Source organism: Podarcis melisellensis, assembly GCF_964234715.1.
Source record: "Podarcis melisellensis genome assembly, chromosome: 14".
NCBI lineage: Eukaryota > Metazoa > Chordata > Lepidosauria > Squamata > Lacertidae > Podarcis > Podarcis melisellensis.
In genome coordinates, this window is record NC_138546.1 from 43,117,674 (window position 1) to 43,131,902 (window position 14,229).

The following is a 14,229-nucleotide window of genomic DNA, read 5'->3' on the forward strand; positions in this document are numbered from 1 at the left end:
TTCTGTTTCCTGGCTCGTCTGTATGGTGGCAAAAGTGAAACCTGAGACATCTCCTTTTGTTGCTCTTTCCCCATTACAACCTCCTCCATGGCTCCTCCAATGTGGAGCAGAAGGGCAAGAAACCACATGTATATGAGGACTGAGATTTCTGTTGATCTAACAACTGCCATATGGGACGCAGGTGGCGCTGTGGGTTAAAGCCTCAGTGCCTAGGACTTGCCGATTGAAAGGTCGGCGGTTCGAATCCCTGCGGCGGGGTGCGCTCCCACTGCTCGGTCCCAGCGCCTGCCAACCTAGCAGTTCGAAAGCACCTCCGGGTGCAAGTAGATAAATAGGGACCGCTTACCAGCGGGAAGGTAAACGGCGTTTCCGTGTGCGGCTCTGGCTCGCCAGATGCAGCTTTGTCACGCTGGCCACGTGACCCGGAAGTGTCTCCGGACAGCGCTGGCCCCTGGCCTCTTAAGTGAGATGGGCGCACAACCCCAGAGTCTGGCAAGACTGGCCCGTACGGGCAGGGGTACCTTTACCTTTACCTTTAACAACTGCCATAGTATTTTTAAAACACAATTGGTGCACATATAATATTGGTACATATGCAGACATATCTATCCTGAATCATCATGTTGCTATTCCATTATTTAAATACCTGAAACGATGAGGGTTTTTAAAAATGTACCTTCTTTCCAAAAATGAAATAATAATTAGTTCCCATTTCTACTCTTACTATTTCTTTATGACAATGGACAACTTGAACTTGAGCTGCAACTCAGTTGGGGTTCCTCAGTTGACCTTATTTATTCAGCACAGAGATGTAACATTTCTGGATATTTTGAAGCCATGTAGGATTTTTTTTTTAAATTGTGGGCAGGGGGAATGAACACTTTTTGGGGGAATTTTTTTTAAAAAAAACAACAACATAACACTTTTTATGTATCAAAGGTCACTTTGTTACTTTAGGAACAAAAAGTGCATTACATATAAATTTACCATAGAATTATCGTGTCTGATATATTAAAAGTATAATTTATTCAGGCAATAATGACAAACTGAATTTATTTTTTTACATTTTTGTTAGCTCCATTTACAAGGAAACTAGAATATTTTTTGGTTTTGCCAGTTCATGAGGAGCAGGCATTTTTTTTTAAGGAACCATCAACATTATAGTTTAAAAAATTATATTCTGAAAATTATTGTGTCTCCTCCAGTTCTCCACAGCATCAGTCAGATATAAAGCTCTCATTTCTATAACAAGAACTGAGGAAAAGAGGGGAGGGGGAACAAAACTCATGAATGTTACATGAAATTTAATCAGTCCCTCTTTCTAAGCCAGTAGTTATCAAACTTTTTTCTCTGGGCCAGACTTTCAGAATAAAAACTTGCTTGCAAAACACCAATTTTTTTATTTATAGAAAATATATTGGAAAACAAAAATAACAACTAGCAGTATTTGATTTATAACATAGAATGCAACTACTTTATAATACGACCATGGGACATCCAGAAGATATAAAACAATGCAGCTACATAAGAACATGAATTATTCTCAGAATATAATACTGATTGGCTTTGACTCTTCCTGCCATACTTGCTGTCGTCTCCTGCCACACCCTTTTGGGGACCACTGTTCTAAGCTATCACTATGAGCGTCTGTTTCCCATATTTCTCATAATATATACCATGGACTTCTATAAACTGCAGGTTTGCCCATATTGAAACAAGCTCTTTCACGTGACAGTTTATTTCTTGAGCTGGTGTGTTTCCAAACATAGACCAGTTTCTTTCACGTGCTTCAGAAGTTGGAGGAAGAAGTAAGGGGAGTTGGAGGTTGTGTTGTGCAAAAACGTTGGCCACCATGTTGCAGGAGGGATATGCTTGGCAGAATCCCTGACAACATTCCTTGGCCAAATACCGGAAGATGGCCTGTACTCCGCAACATTTGGTGGGGGGGGGGGAAACCTTTCCAACAATAAGTTCCAAGTGTGCTTCTTGGTGAAATGCAGAATCAGTGCAGCATCACTGCCTTTCAATCTGGGATACCAATGGATTTGCAGCAGTTTGAGTTGGATGATGATAAAATTATGTTGCTCTGCACTTTCTCCCACTCCCAGTCCTTTGAGACTTAGTCAAGAGGATAAAAACCAAGTTGGAAGGATTTGCTGGAATATCTAATTGAATTAGAATACAAAAATGGGAGGCGTGAGGAAGTCAAGGAAATAAGTGAATGCAAGTAAGCGAGTGAAAGGTTTGATTTGTTTTTTATTGTTTTTATTTTTTCTCTTTTTCTGTTTTATGATGATTTTTTTTATAGATGTATTGCTTTTTTTGCTTTTTTTATTGACTGTCTTGTTTTATTCTCTTTTGTAACCTTTAAAATCTTAATAAAAATTTATTTTTTTTAAAAAAAGAGGGCAGATATGTAAGTGCCAGCAAAAGGAAGGACATGAGCAAACAGTGGCGTAGCGTGGGGGGTGCAGGGGGGCCCGGCTGCACCGGGCGCAACATCTGGGGGTTAGGGTTAGGGGGCGCAAATCCACGGGTTAGGGGGCACAAATTACTTGCCTTGCCCCGGGTGCTGACAACCCACGCTACGCCACTGTGAGCAAAGAAGTCATTAAACCCTTCTTCTCTTGTGACGGCAGTGCCCTCCATAAGGCAGAAATGCCTCTTGCCGTTGCATTTCAGTCATACCCTGAGCACACCACCCAGGACTGACTTGTCTGCAGTACAGTATACAGAAATTACGATGCTGTGCATAGTCTTGTAGCTGGCATCATCTTCTTAGAAGAGACGTTGCTTCTGTTGTGAGAGAAGGGAGAATGCTTCCGATATCTGCAGATCTTGCCATCTGCAGCTTTAGTCTGTGCTAGTACTAAAAATATAAAATATGCTTCTCGGTTAAATGGGGCACGTGCTTAGTCTTTCAAAGGATTTTTTTTTAAACTCATCAAACTGACTATTCAACTAACCTAGCCTTCCTCAAACTGGTGCCCACCAGATGCTATTCCCTTCAGCTGCAACCAGCATGTCCAATGAGGAAAGCTGAACTAAGCATTCCAGGCCTAGCAGACACTTGCTATGATGATCCCTGGAGGGCACAATACTGGCTGCAGAAGGAGAGAGACACCAGAAGACTGCAGGCAAGGAAGGCTGGTCCTTTGAGGCTCTTAAAACATTTTTTAGTGCTCTCTGACCTGGGGGGAGGCCAGCAGCAATGAAGGGTTAGGTACAGCTATCCCATGGGTCCTGCTTAGAAGAAGAGTTTGGATTTGATATCCCGCTTTATCACTATCCGAAGGAGTCTCAAAGCGGCTAACATTCTCCTTTCCCTTCCTCCCCCACAACAAACACTCTGTCAGGTGAGTGGGGCTGAGGGACTTCAAAGAAGTGTGACTAGCCCAAGGTCACCCAGCAGCCGGTTCACCAGATTATGAGTCCACTGCTCTTAACCACTACACCACACAGTGCAGCTCAGCAGAACAGGGCGTTTGCCCATTTATGCTGAACAACTACAGTAGTTTTCTCTTTAAGACGCTCTCTGTGCCTAGTGGTATAGCACAGGCTTTGCATGTAGATGGTTTTAGGCTTAGTTCTCACCAAGTTTAAAAAGGGGGGGGGGCAGGGAGCAGGTAAAGTGCAAGACCTCCGCCTGAGACTCTAGGTTGCTACTGCCAGCGTTGTATTAGTTGGAGTTGCCATGGTTTTCGGAGAGGACTTCCAGAGACACCCGGCTTTTAGGCTGCAAGCTGATTTACTACTGTATGCAGTTGTATTAAAACTGCAAAATAATAAACTCCCCGAAAGCCTAGCAAATTATGGAATTAACCTTGCCAACTTTCCATTACACCCCTTGATGGTTAACTGGTTTATAAGTGTTTTTTAACCACTGATGCCATAGGAGCCAGCTCCTAGGGGCCAAGGTCCCTTTGCCCCCCTCCCCGCAATAAAAATGTGGAGGGGGCCTCCCTCCCTAAAAGTTAATGGGCATTGCCATTCAAATGGTGTGTGTGCACCGCGTCATGTGATCGATTGTGCAGGGCGGGGCTTATCTGGCCACTCCTAATATTTTATTCAAGGCGGCACAGCTGATAGATGCTAAGAACACCTCCAAAAAATACACTTCCAATTTTATGGCATACCATATGCCATAAAAATGGAGATGGGAGAAAAAAAAAATCAGATGAGAGATCCCGAGGTTTGCCACTTTTCAGCCGAAATCGCAGTGCCCTTGAACAATATACAGGATGAGGCCCATCTTTTATCGCCCACCAACAGAAGCAGGGGGGGCATCTTGAATAAAATATTGAGGGGTGTGCGCAAATAAACCCCACCCTGCATAACTGATCACATGATACAACACACATGATACAACACACACAAACAATTTGATTGGCAATGCCCATCAACTTTGCAGAGGCCCTGGCCCCCTCAAACATTTTATTTATGGGCCCCCAGGAGTTGGCTCCTATGAACAGAGGTGTGTGTGTGGATTGTGAGGTTGGGTGTTCAAAATACACAAAGGAGACGGAAGGAGCACTTCTTCAACACACAACACATGCTTCCACGTAGCCTCCAACTTGGATGGCTTCAGAAGGGCATTAGATATATTGCTGGAGGAGGAAGCCAATGTCTACCTCCACAGGAGGAGATGGTTTGCCTCTGATTACTGGTTGCTGGGGGGGGGGGGGGGAGAGATGGGATAAAGGGGAAGCGTCCTGTTACTCTTATGTCCCTTGCAGCCCCTTTTTTCTAAAAAAAATATGTTTGGGTTACTTTCATTTTGACTCAAGAAAATCACCATTTTATAGTTGAAATCGGGAAAACGAAATACAGTAAATGGACATCAGGGGTAGCAACAGAACTGACGATTCACCGTGCTAGAGAATAAACTAATTTTTAAAAGAATTTTAGTTTCTTCTCCCGTTAGATCCACAAAACGTTTAGGGGTATGCATACTCCTGCGTCCTCCCCCCCCCAGAAAAAAGCACTGGTCCCGTGTTTTTCCCAGAGGGCTCTAGCAGGCTATTGGGGGGACGCCACAGCTGTGGTCTCTGCATGCAGGGGCTTCCTCATAATAATAATAATTTTATTATTTGTATGCTACCAATCTGACTGGGTTGCCCCAGCCACTCTGGGCAGGTGCCAACTAAAATAATAGTAAAAGCAACACCACACACTAAAACAGGGCTGCCTTCAGATAACTTTTAAAAAAACTATAGCTGTTTTATCTGTTTGGCTTGGGAGGGCTCTAGGCAAGGCGTTTTAAGGTTTTTTTTACAGTGCAGCCTCTACTCAAAGGTAAGGCCTACTGTATCCAGCGGGTCTTGCTCCCAAATCAGCGAGGTGCGCGTCCTCAGCTGTTGCAAATTTGTCGTGCAAACCGCCTTGCACCGGGTGGGGAGGCCGACAGCAGCGGAATATAGCACATATGCATGCGTTGTTGTTGTTGTTTTTTTCCAAATAAACAGGTTAGCTTGCTAGCCTTGCTGCATTTCTACGGGTGGCGTTGCGCAGTTAAAAATAAATCTAATTTAAGCTTTTGCGTGGCCATTCGAGCGTGCAAAAGTGTACGTGAGGCACTGAGGCAAACGGCTGATTAATTAGCCGGCCTCCTGTGCTGAAAACGACTCCCTTCTGGCGGGCAGGGAGCGTTTGCAAACTCCTGCACGCGAGGGTGGGGCAGACCCGGCGACGCTTCGCCCGATCCCCCGGGGAAGCGCGCGCGCGCGCAGGGCTTTGCTTCTCCCTGTTTTTAACGACGACCCCCTAAGTAGCGCCTTTCCCCCCGCCCCGCGGAGGAGGGGAGCGGGAGCCACGTGCGGGCGCGCAGGTATAAGTTTCCCGCGTGCAGCGCTCGCGCGGGGTTTCCGAGCGGGTTGCCTTGGGATGGCTTTTACGGTCCCGGTGAGTCCGAGGCTGGACCGAGACAGGAGCGGGGGAAAGGAGGAGGGCGAAGCAACGGCGAGAGGCTCCAAGCGGGGATTGCAAAAACCCCTCGGTGACCGCGGCGGGTGGGCAGGGAGCTGCGGAGGGCGGGGACCCCCCCCCAGGGCTTTGCAACGCGGGAAGACGCGGCCTCGTCGCCTGCCTAGGAAAGGGGTGGCCGGGGCGGGTCTGGCTTCCCCAGCGTTCTCACGTGCTCGAGCCACGCGCGGCTTCTGGCTCTCCGCCCCCCGCGTGCAGGTGTTTCGTTTCGGTTTGGGAGTCGCCCAGAGCTAGTCGCCCTGGGGACCCTTTAGCGGGGCGCGGCGGCGTCCACACGACCTTCAGCGTGAATATTGACTATTATCGTAAGCACATAAAAAGGGCCGTATAGAGGGGGACGCATAGGGGCGGCAACACTCCCTCTCGTCTCCGCTCCCCTACTTCGGTTTGTGTACTAATGGGTTTTGCTTTCTAAGAAGCGAAGTTGCTCTTAATTCCGAGGGACATGGGCGTGGAGATACCTCCCTTTCTTCTTGTGCGCATCCGTGCCTGTCTGCATTTTCCCCGTTGGTTTCGTTTTTCTCTAGCTGGCTCTCCGCGTCTCTTGCCCCACCCGCTTTTCTGTTTCCCAACCCCCCTGCTGCCCCCCCCCCGCCTTTAGGCTACAATCCTAACCCCAGTTACCTAGGAGTAAACCCCATTTAATTCAGCAGGACTTATTTCTGAGTAGGCGTCGCTAGGCGCACGCTACTAGTTTGCACACCTGTGTACAAATGACTGGGAATACGGGCCATTGAACTCGGTGGGACCCCCCCCCTTTAGGCTACAAGCCTAACCCCAGTTACCTAGGAGTAAGCCCCATTTAATTCAGCAGGGCTTACTTCTGAGTAGGCGTCGCTAGGCGCACGCTACTAGATTGCAAACCTGTGCACAAATGACTGGGAATACGGGCCATTGAACTGGGTGGGACTCGAGTAGAAAGTCTTCGCACGTGCAATAAGTTGTTGCACATCTTTCCTCCCCATGTTCTGCTTCTTTCGCTACAAAACTTTTTAACATAGCAAAATTATAATAATGGTGGTATTGCTTGTATGGGTTCTGGCCAGGACTATTATAGAAAAAGCGGTGCCGGGGCTCAACATGAACGCTTCCTTTATTCTCTTATAATGGTAATGGGGCTCACCTGAGAGGCGCCGGAGCTCTTGTGAAATGCTGCCGAAAAAAATCCCTGGTTCTGACCCACTAAATGAAATCATCTGGGCTTTTCAGTTATTTTATCCTGTGTTTTGTGGGGGGGGGCGTGCTTTCCTTCGAAGTACTTTTCTACCCAACGCTCACAGTTTCAGTTTGTACCATGGTGGAAAAAAATAACCTTTTCTGCTAGTAAAGAATAAGTTCCTTGGAGGTGAGTTAGTGGACGCTAAGGCTAGAAATTCTGAGATGGCTCAAACTTCCCCGCAAAGAGAAGAGACTTCTAAAGCACGTTTGAGGCACGTTCTTTGCCTCAAAGGATTCTGGGCACTGTAGTTTTAGGGTTGTTGGAAATTGTAACTGGAGAGGATACTTGAATTGATAGTGCATAAATAAATTGCTTGTGTACTGCATATGAAACTTAATAAGAATGTACCACTGTACAAGTTCCTTTTTTTAAAAAAGGCTGGATAGCTTAACTGATTTTGTATTTCATTGTTGGCCCTAAACTTAAGGAGCAGGGGTGGTGGAGTCAGGAATAATACTAGCTAGATGGTGTTATCCTCCGTCAATTGCCTGAAACTCAGTCAGTTGTTTTCATTAGCTGTTGACTCTAGAAGGGCTGTCTGTGGTGTGTTCTGTGATAGCACAGATACTTTAAGGACTGTGCTGTGTTCAGGTTTTTTCCTTGCTGGTGGTTGTGCTGCTTGCTGATTACCACACAGTAGCTGCAGCTGTGTGTTCTAGGAGAAGCTGGAATTCAACATTGCCGAGTCCTGATTTCATTAAGCATTCTAGTCCTCATGGTGCAGAAAGCTTTGGAGACTCAAGCACAGAGTCCCAGAAGTTAAGAAACGGTTGCAAGAGTTACGAGTTGCGAGTTTAGATCTGCAGCCACTGCTTTATTAATATGCTGCACTTTAAGCAGTCAAGCCCCAATCCCCAGGTCTCCAGGTCTGTTCTTGGCAATATCTGAAAACAGATTTGTGTGCCTGTGTTGGTGTGTGGAGGATGCAGCCTTGAGCAGGCGTGGTTGGTGGAGTAGAGGACACTGGAATCATTTGATTAATGGTATGAAAAGGCTACATTGACAGGAAGCGAAAATGACCCTAGCTCTGAATCACCCACTCACACAAACTTGGAAATGCTAACTTGAGAGTATGCTAAGTATTTGGTTTATTACCATTGTGTGGTGCAAATAGTTTGATTCCAGAGCTGTTGTGGCTGAGCCCTTAAGCACATTCTGAAAGCGTTCAGTTAAAAGTTGTTGCTTGTAGCATCGCTTTCATTATGCCGTTCGAAAGGTGGGTAATCTATTTCAACCCAAGCATTACATACCCTTTGAGGGGGGTGGGACAAGCCTAGTGGCAGGCAGAGCTGGAGGCAAAAGTCAGCAAAGCAAAGGTTAAGAGCCAGTGTGGTTAAGAGCGGTAGACTAGTAATTTGGTGAACGGGTTTCATGTCTCCGCTCCTCCACATGCAGCTGCTGGGTGACCTTGGGCCAGTCACACTTCTTTGAAGTCACTCAGCCCCACTTACATCACAGAGCGTTTGTTCTAGGGGAGGAAGGGAAAGGAGAATGTTAGCCGCTTTGAGACTCCTTCAGGTAGTGATGAAGCGGGATATCAAATCCAAACTCTTCTTAAGAATCTTGCCTTTGTACAGTAGGCTATATTCCAGCCATAGAAAAGTCAAAAGGTGCCTTTCTATGTTCACACCTCCCTATTCAGGCAGGCAAGAGGCAGGGTGGCAGTTAAAGGATAACCTTTGTCAGACAAAAGCACTTGAGGATGTTGTGTGAAGCTGGTGACTGGTACAGGACAGAGAATCTTGGAGCTTGTCTGCCTCAGAGTTTGTGTGTTTGCAGTTTAATTTGCATAGTCCCCATGGTATTACTCTCAAACAACAGTCTCAATGCCTTTCCTTTGTAAATTCAGGAATAACTCAGTACAGAGATAATCTGATAAATTGGGGGAGATTGGGCTCCAACCCTCTCTATTTAGGCTTGCAGATTGTTTCAGTGTTTTGGGGTGGGTGGATCCATTGTCACATTCATGTACTCCCTATTTCCACACTTAGTACTTCCTCAATGCTCTCATTCCTTTTCCAGCCATTCTGGTACCTATTTCCTGTGCATTCCTTAATGGAGCAATATTTCCCTCCCCTTGATCCCAAACACTTGTACCAAAACCAGAAAATTGCACAAGCAAACCAAATTCAAAAATTCTGTCTCAGATATTGCACATTCTGGCCCTTGAATTTGTACAAAACCAGAAAACTGCAAAAATGTATGCTGAGAATTTACAGTTGCCTGTGTGCTTTTGCGCAGTTCCTGGGTAGGGCTTAAAAAAAGAAATTGAGGTGTGTATAGAGCTATCTTAATTCTGCACTGTCAGTACTTAATTGGCATAGAGTCAACACACCAGAAGCCAGGGGCAACACACAAAAGGGAGCATCTACTATTATGAATGGAGAGGCATGGAGGACTGCATTCAGGCTCTCTGACCTAAGGCCCTTCTCCCTTCTGTGATGCTAATATGGTCGCTTTTGTTTCCAGAAGGACAGTATTGGAAAGACCATAAAAGATTGCTGGGACAACTCTGACGTTCCAGCTTTGACCACGTGCAGCAACGCAAAGATTTTCCGACAAATAAACGGCATGCTGGGTAACTCACTTGACTTCAAGGGAGTCTGCACAACACCCATTGCAAAAGAAAGAGATCTATTATCAGGTGACTTAATGAGTTGATTATAATATTTTAACATATGGGGCGTGTTAGTCTGCAGGCTTCTATGGAGTTGTAATATTTACAGTCAATGTGTGAGTTTCCTTGATGGTTTAAATAGCTAGCAAATAAGTTGGTAGCAAGGTGTGCGATCTGGAGGAACAGCTGGCAGAGTCAGATGAGGATTATATTCCTGATACTGTGGGTAAACTTCAAGTTCCCAAGCACACCTGTTCCCTACTTTCTGCCGCATGACCAGACCCATCCCATAGGTAAAGACTGTTGTATTAAAACACAAGCCAAAGTGCACCATCATTAAAATAAAACAAATGCTACTACCCAGTGCTTCTAAATGGTTAAAAATTGGCCCTGTCTGAAAGCACACATTTGTTTTCATTTTGTAGTTGTAATGAGCAGTGCAAAAAATAATTGCAGGCATAAATAGTTTTTGTAAAATTAGAAAAGCTTCAGTTTACATTGTAGTTGTGTAGCCGAAGTGCTCTTTTTCATGAATGTGCCAGTATAACAGGCAAGTCAGTGTTAAATTAGTCGTAAATTAGTCCTTAAATCTACAGATAGCAAATGAAGAAGACACTTATCCAAGGACAGTGAGCAAGCCTATGAAAATGATCTGAGTCTTGTCCTGCAGCCTTGAGGATTTGGAGGCAGGAAGCAGCCAGGGATTTATAAATCTCCCAAAGCTCGAGCCCAAAGTTGGTAATAGTATTTAGAGAGAAACAAAATGCTCCACAAGTAGTTAAATATATGTAAGCTGTACCCTGGGTGCTCATTTAGCTAAAATCCCCCATCCTCGCTGTATAAGTAAAGCAATTAGCAATTAAGTTATTTTTATCAGAAATAACTACCTGCATTATGTTTGGAGAAAATGGAGGCAGTGGACCTTCTTGGGTCCACACGTTAGATAATAAATATCCAGATGGCTGTGAATTATCCATAACAAATCCTGTTTTAGGACACAGATAATGGACTGAGTGCTGTTTAGGTCCTTTTGATTTGGAGATTATTTGCATTTGATCTGCACGCAAGTACCAGGCCACTTCAACAGATGGGTGGGGAAGCCCACCTGTTCATTAGCTGATGTCACTGCAATGCCAGGTGAAGTGTTTTCTTTCCTCAAGTTTATATAAACTACTACTGCTGGCTCCCTCGGCCAGTAAAGCGAGATGAGCACCACAACCCCAGAGTCGTTCACGACTGGACCTGATGGTCAGGGGTCCCTTTACCTTTACCTTCTGCCCAGGTGGGTTGAGATCAAACCATGCTGGCAAAGGAAATGTTTCCCTGTAGGGCTTGCTTTTGGCGCCCATCAGCTGATTGATGCTGACACCAAGCCCTACCTCTGGCAGGGATTGGCTGCATATGGGTTTCTGATCAGGATTTCTGTAATGCAGTAGGATCCTGGTAAGCTTATTGGCACTTAACAGCAACACTCACTCACCAAGGATCAATTTAGAGTGTACTTAGAGTTCATGGTTGTTTCTTTTTAGTCACGGCTTTCCCTGCTCCACACTTGATGTAACACATGATTTCAGGTGTGCATGGTTTGAAAAATAAAGAAAGCCTCCCTTGATGACCAGATTAGGATGCCTTCTAATATGCTTTTTTGTTTTTTCACCTTTTGTTTGCTCCTCTGGGCTCCTGTGGGAAGAAAGGGGGGATATAAACTTAAATAAATAAAATAATAATTTGGCCCATGGGCCAAAGGTTCTTCAGTGCTACAGGACAGAACAAAAAACCCACCTAGAAAGATAGAATAGATGAGTTCTTTCCAGCATTCAAGGCCCTACCTTTTCAGAGCATTCATTACGTATCAGATTTTATGGGGCTGTATGGATTTGTTGTTAGGTCAGCCTTAACCTTGAAACACGTAACTATAATGTGGGAATGATGTCTTCTAACTAATGCTGGTGGTATTATGCGCACATAGAACTGTAGCCCGCCACCATGGACGTGGTTAATTCCCTTATCACACACCCACAGTAGTAATTTGCGTGCAGTTTTTTGACCTTGAGAAGTTAAGCTTTAAAGTGCATTCGTCCAAAAATGCGTTCCTGGGTCAGTAAAACTGTTGATGGAGCCTTAAATCTCTGCCCGTAGCCATCTCCAGGCCCTTTTGATGAAAGTTAAATTCAGATTGTGCAATCCAGACCTGGGCTAACAAGGTCTTTTGAATACTTTAAGAGGATTACTTCTTTGGGAGGTTGAACAACAGCTTTGCAGGAGCTGAGCTCAAATGCTTTCATAAAATGAAGCATTTGACTGGTTCTGCTCAGGCGGCATCTCATCAAGCATGTGGGCATGACTTGGTGAAATTTATTGGCTGCATCTACCCACTGTTTCCAGTCATACTAATTGCTAATCCCAGTGGCACTGCCTTCTCTGCCATGAGCCTCTGAAGGATTTATAACCTGGCATCATTCTCATAGCAATATCCCTTGATCTCCTGCAGACACCTGGGGAATACCATCTGCTCCTGTTGATGTAAATGCGTATAGGACTATTCAGCCTGCAATCTGAAAATCATAGAAGGGGGCTGCTTCCAAAGCTCATACCAAGTTAATTTCTAAGAGAGCCTCTCCCCTAGATCTTGACTCCTTTAAAGAGACCATTGTGTTTTAGGCAGGCTGAGAATGAGCATGGCAAGTGGACCCCTTTGCCCAAGTGTACATCTCAGCCCACAAACAGCCACTAAGCAACCATGGGATATCACAAAAACATAGTTTTAAAGTTACAAGAAGAAGCTTGGTTTCCTGTAGACTGGCATGCTGTCCTCCCTGCATCCTTCTGTGGTATCGCACAGGAATCATAGAATTGGAAGGGCTTGAATCCACAACCTTGAAATTAGAAGTCTCATGCTCTGCCGACAGAGCAGCTTGTTTTAGAGTAATTGGTTTACTGTGTTTTGAATAACTGATGTTTGTCCAGGTTTTCATAACTATGGACAGTGGAAAACATAGACCTTTTGGGAAGCGAAGTGCTCAAACATAAACTAGCAGTTGCAGGGAACCAGGCAGAGGGCCTTCTCGGTAGTGGCACCTGCCCTGTCGAATGCCCTCCCATCAGATGTCAAAGAAATAAACAACTATCTGACGTTTAGAAGACATCTGGAGGTAGCCCTGTTTAAGGAAGTTTTTAATGACTGATGTTTTAATGTATTTTTAATCGTTTGTTGGAAGCTGCCCAGAGTGGCTGGGAAAACCCAGCCAGATGGGCAGTGTATAAATAAATTATTATTATTATTATTATTATTATTATTATTATTATTATTATTATTACTACTACTACTACTACAAATACTATTACTACTACTTGGGCAAATGCCTAGGTCTGTCCTCCATCCTTTGGTGGAACATGCTGATTCCTTTGCAAGTGGAAAAACAAGGTGGCCCTTATATTGCCAAAAGTAAATATGAAGTTTTAGGGTGAGTTCTGGGTTTAGAAAAAGTCACAGAATCCCAATTTGGTAGCTTTACCTAGTTGATTGAGATGTTCCCTCAGCAAATGAAGATTGGGCTTTATTCTCCAAGGGAATAAGCTGGCACTTGTTAAAAAGATTTAAGTTATACTCCTTTCTGAGAATAGTATTAATGTTTAACAGGATTTCAGATTAAAGGAATATTATTCCCCCAAAGGAGATCATGTTGAGTGAACATTCACAAATATATGCTTTGTTTCTCTACATTTTAAGGAAATGGTTGTTCTTGAGAGTATAGCTCTAGAATAGGCTTGTATTCCACACTTGCAGTGTAGCCTTTATGTGCAGACATAGTTCAAAAGGTTCCTGCATGAAAGCACCTAGTCTGTGGAATGTACTGAACTCAGTGGATCTTTTACCAGACATGCATAGGATTGCCCTGTAATCACAAAGCATGTTTCATGTGGACATAACCTGGGTTGTAGGAGATGGCAGAGTTTAAAGGCTGCACAACAAAGGAATCCAACACAGTTGTGAAACAGCTGTGCAATCCATTGCACAGCCATCTTTGGTAGTGCACGTAATTTTCCCTTGTGCAACGACGTTCTGCCAGTGCAGCAAATCTACCGCTTAGCGACTTTCATCTAGCAGTAGATTTGATACAACCCCAAGAGTTGCAAGTAATAAAATCGGACTACTGTGAACTGTGTAAATGATATCGGTGCAAGTTTGCATCAGTACTTTGCAGTTGGCATAATTCTGCAACCACAAGAAAGTTGGAAAGCCATATGAGGGCACCCAAGCCCTGCCTTTCACTCTTTCCCCAGAAATAGTATAAATTTTATTCAGCATTCCCTCTGGCTCTGAGACTTCAGACATTGCCCACACATTCAAGAATATCTTGGCAACCATGAGACTACTGCTTTCTTGCTAAAAACTGAAACTCCTAGGAAA

The 14,229-nt window shown here is 44.6% G+C and overlaps 1 protein-coding gene across 9 annotated transcripts in view; it reads left to right on the plus strand.

Annotated features, from left to right (window-relative positions):
* The first annotated feature begins 5,691 nt into the window (after positions 1 to 5,691).
* The window catches only part of CPEB1 (cytoplasmic polyadenylation element binding protein 1), a 48,838-nt gene continuing 40,300 nt past the window's right edge, over positions 5,692 to 14,229 (plus strand). For 3 of the 9 annotated variants that reach the window (XM_081888578.1, XM_081888582.1, XM_081888583.1), the window contains exons 1-2: positions 5,834 to 5,901; positions 9,671 to 9,845. In XM_081888578.1, the coding sequence (XP_081744704.1) occupies positions 5,884 to 5,901; positions 9,671 to 9,845 (193 nt within the window). In that variant the 5' untranslated portion in view covers positions 5,834 to 5,883. The other 6 variants (XM_081888584.1, XM_081888581.1, XM_081888586.1 and 3 more) reach the window with 6 other exon arrangements.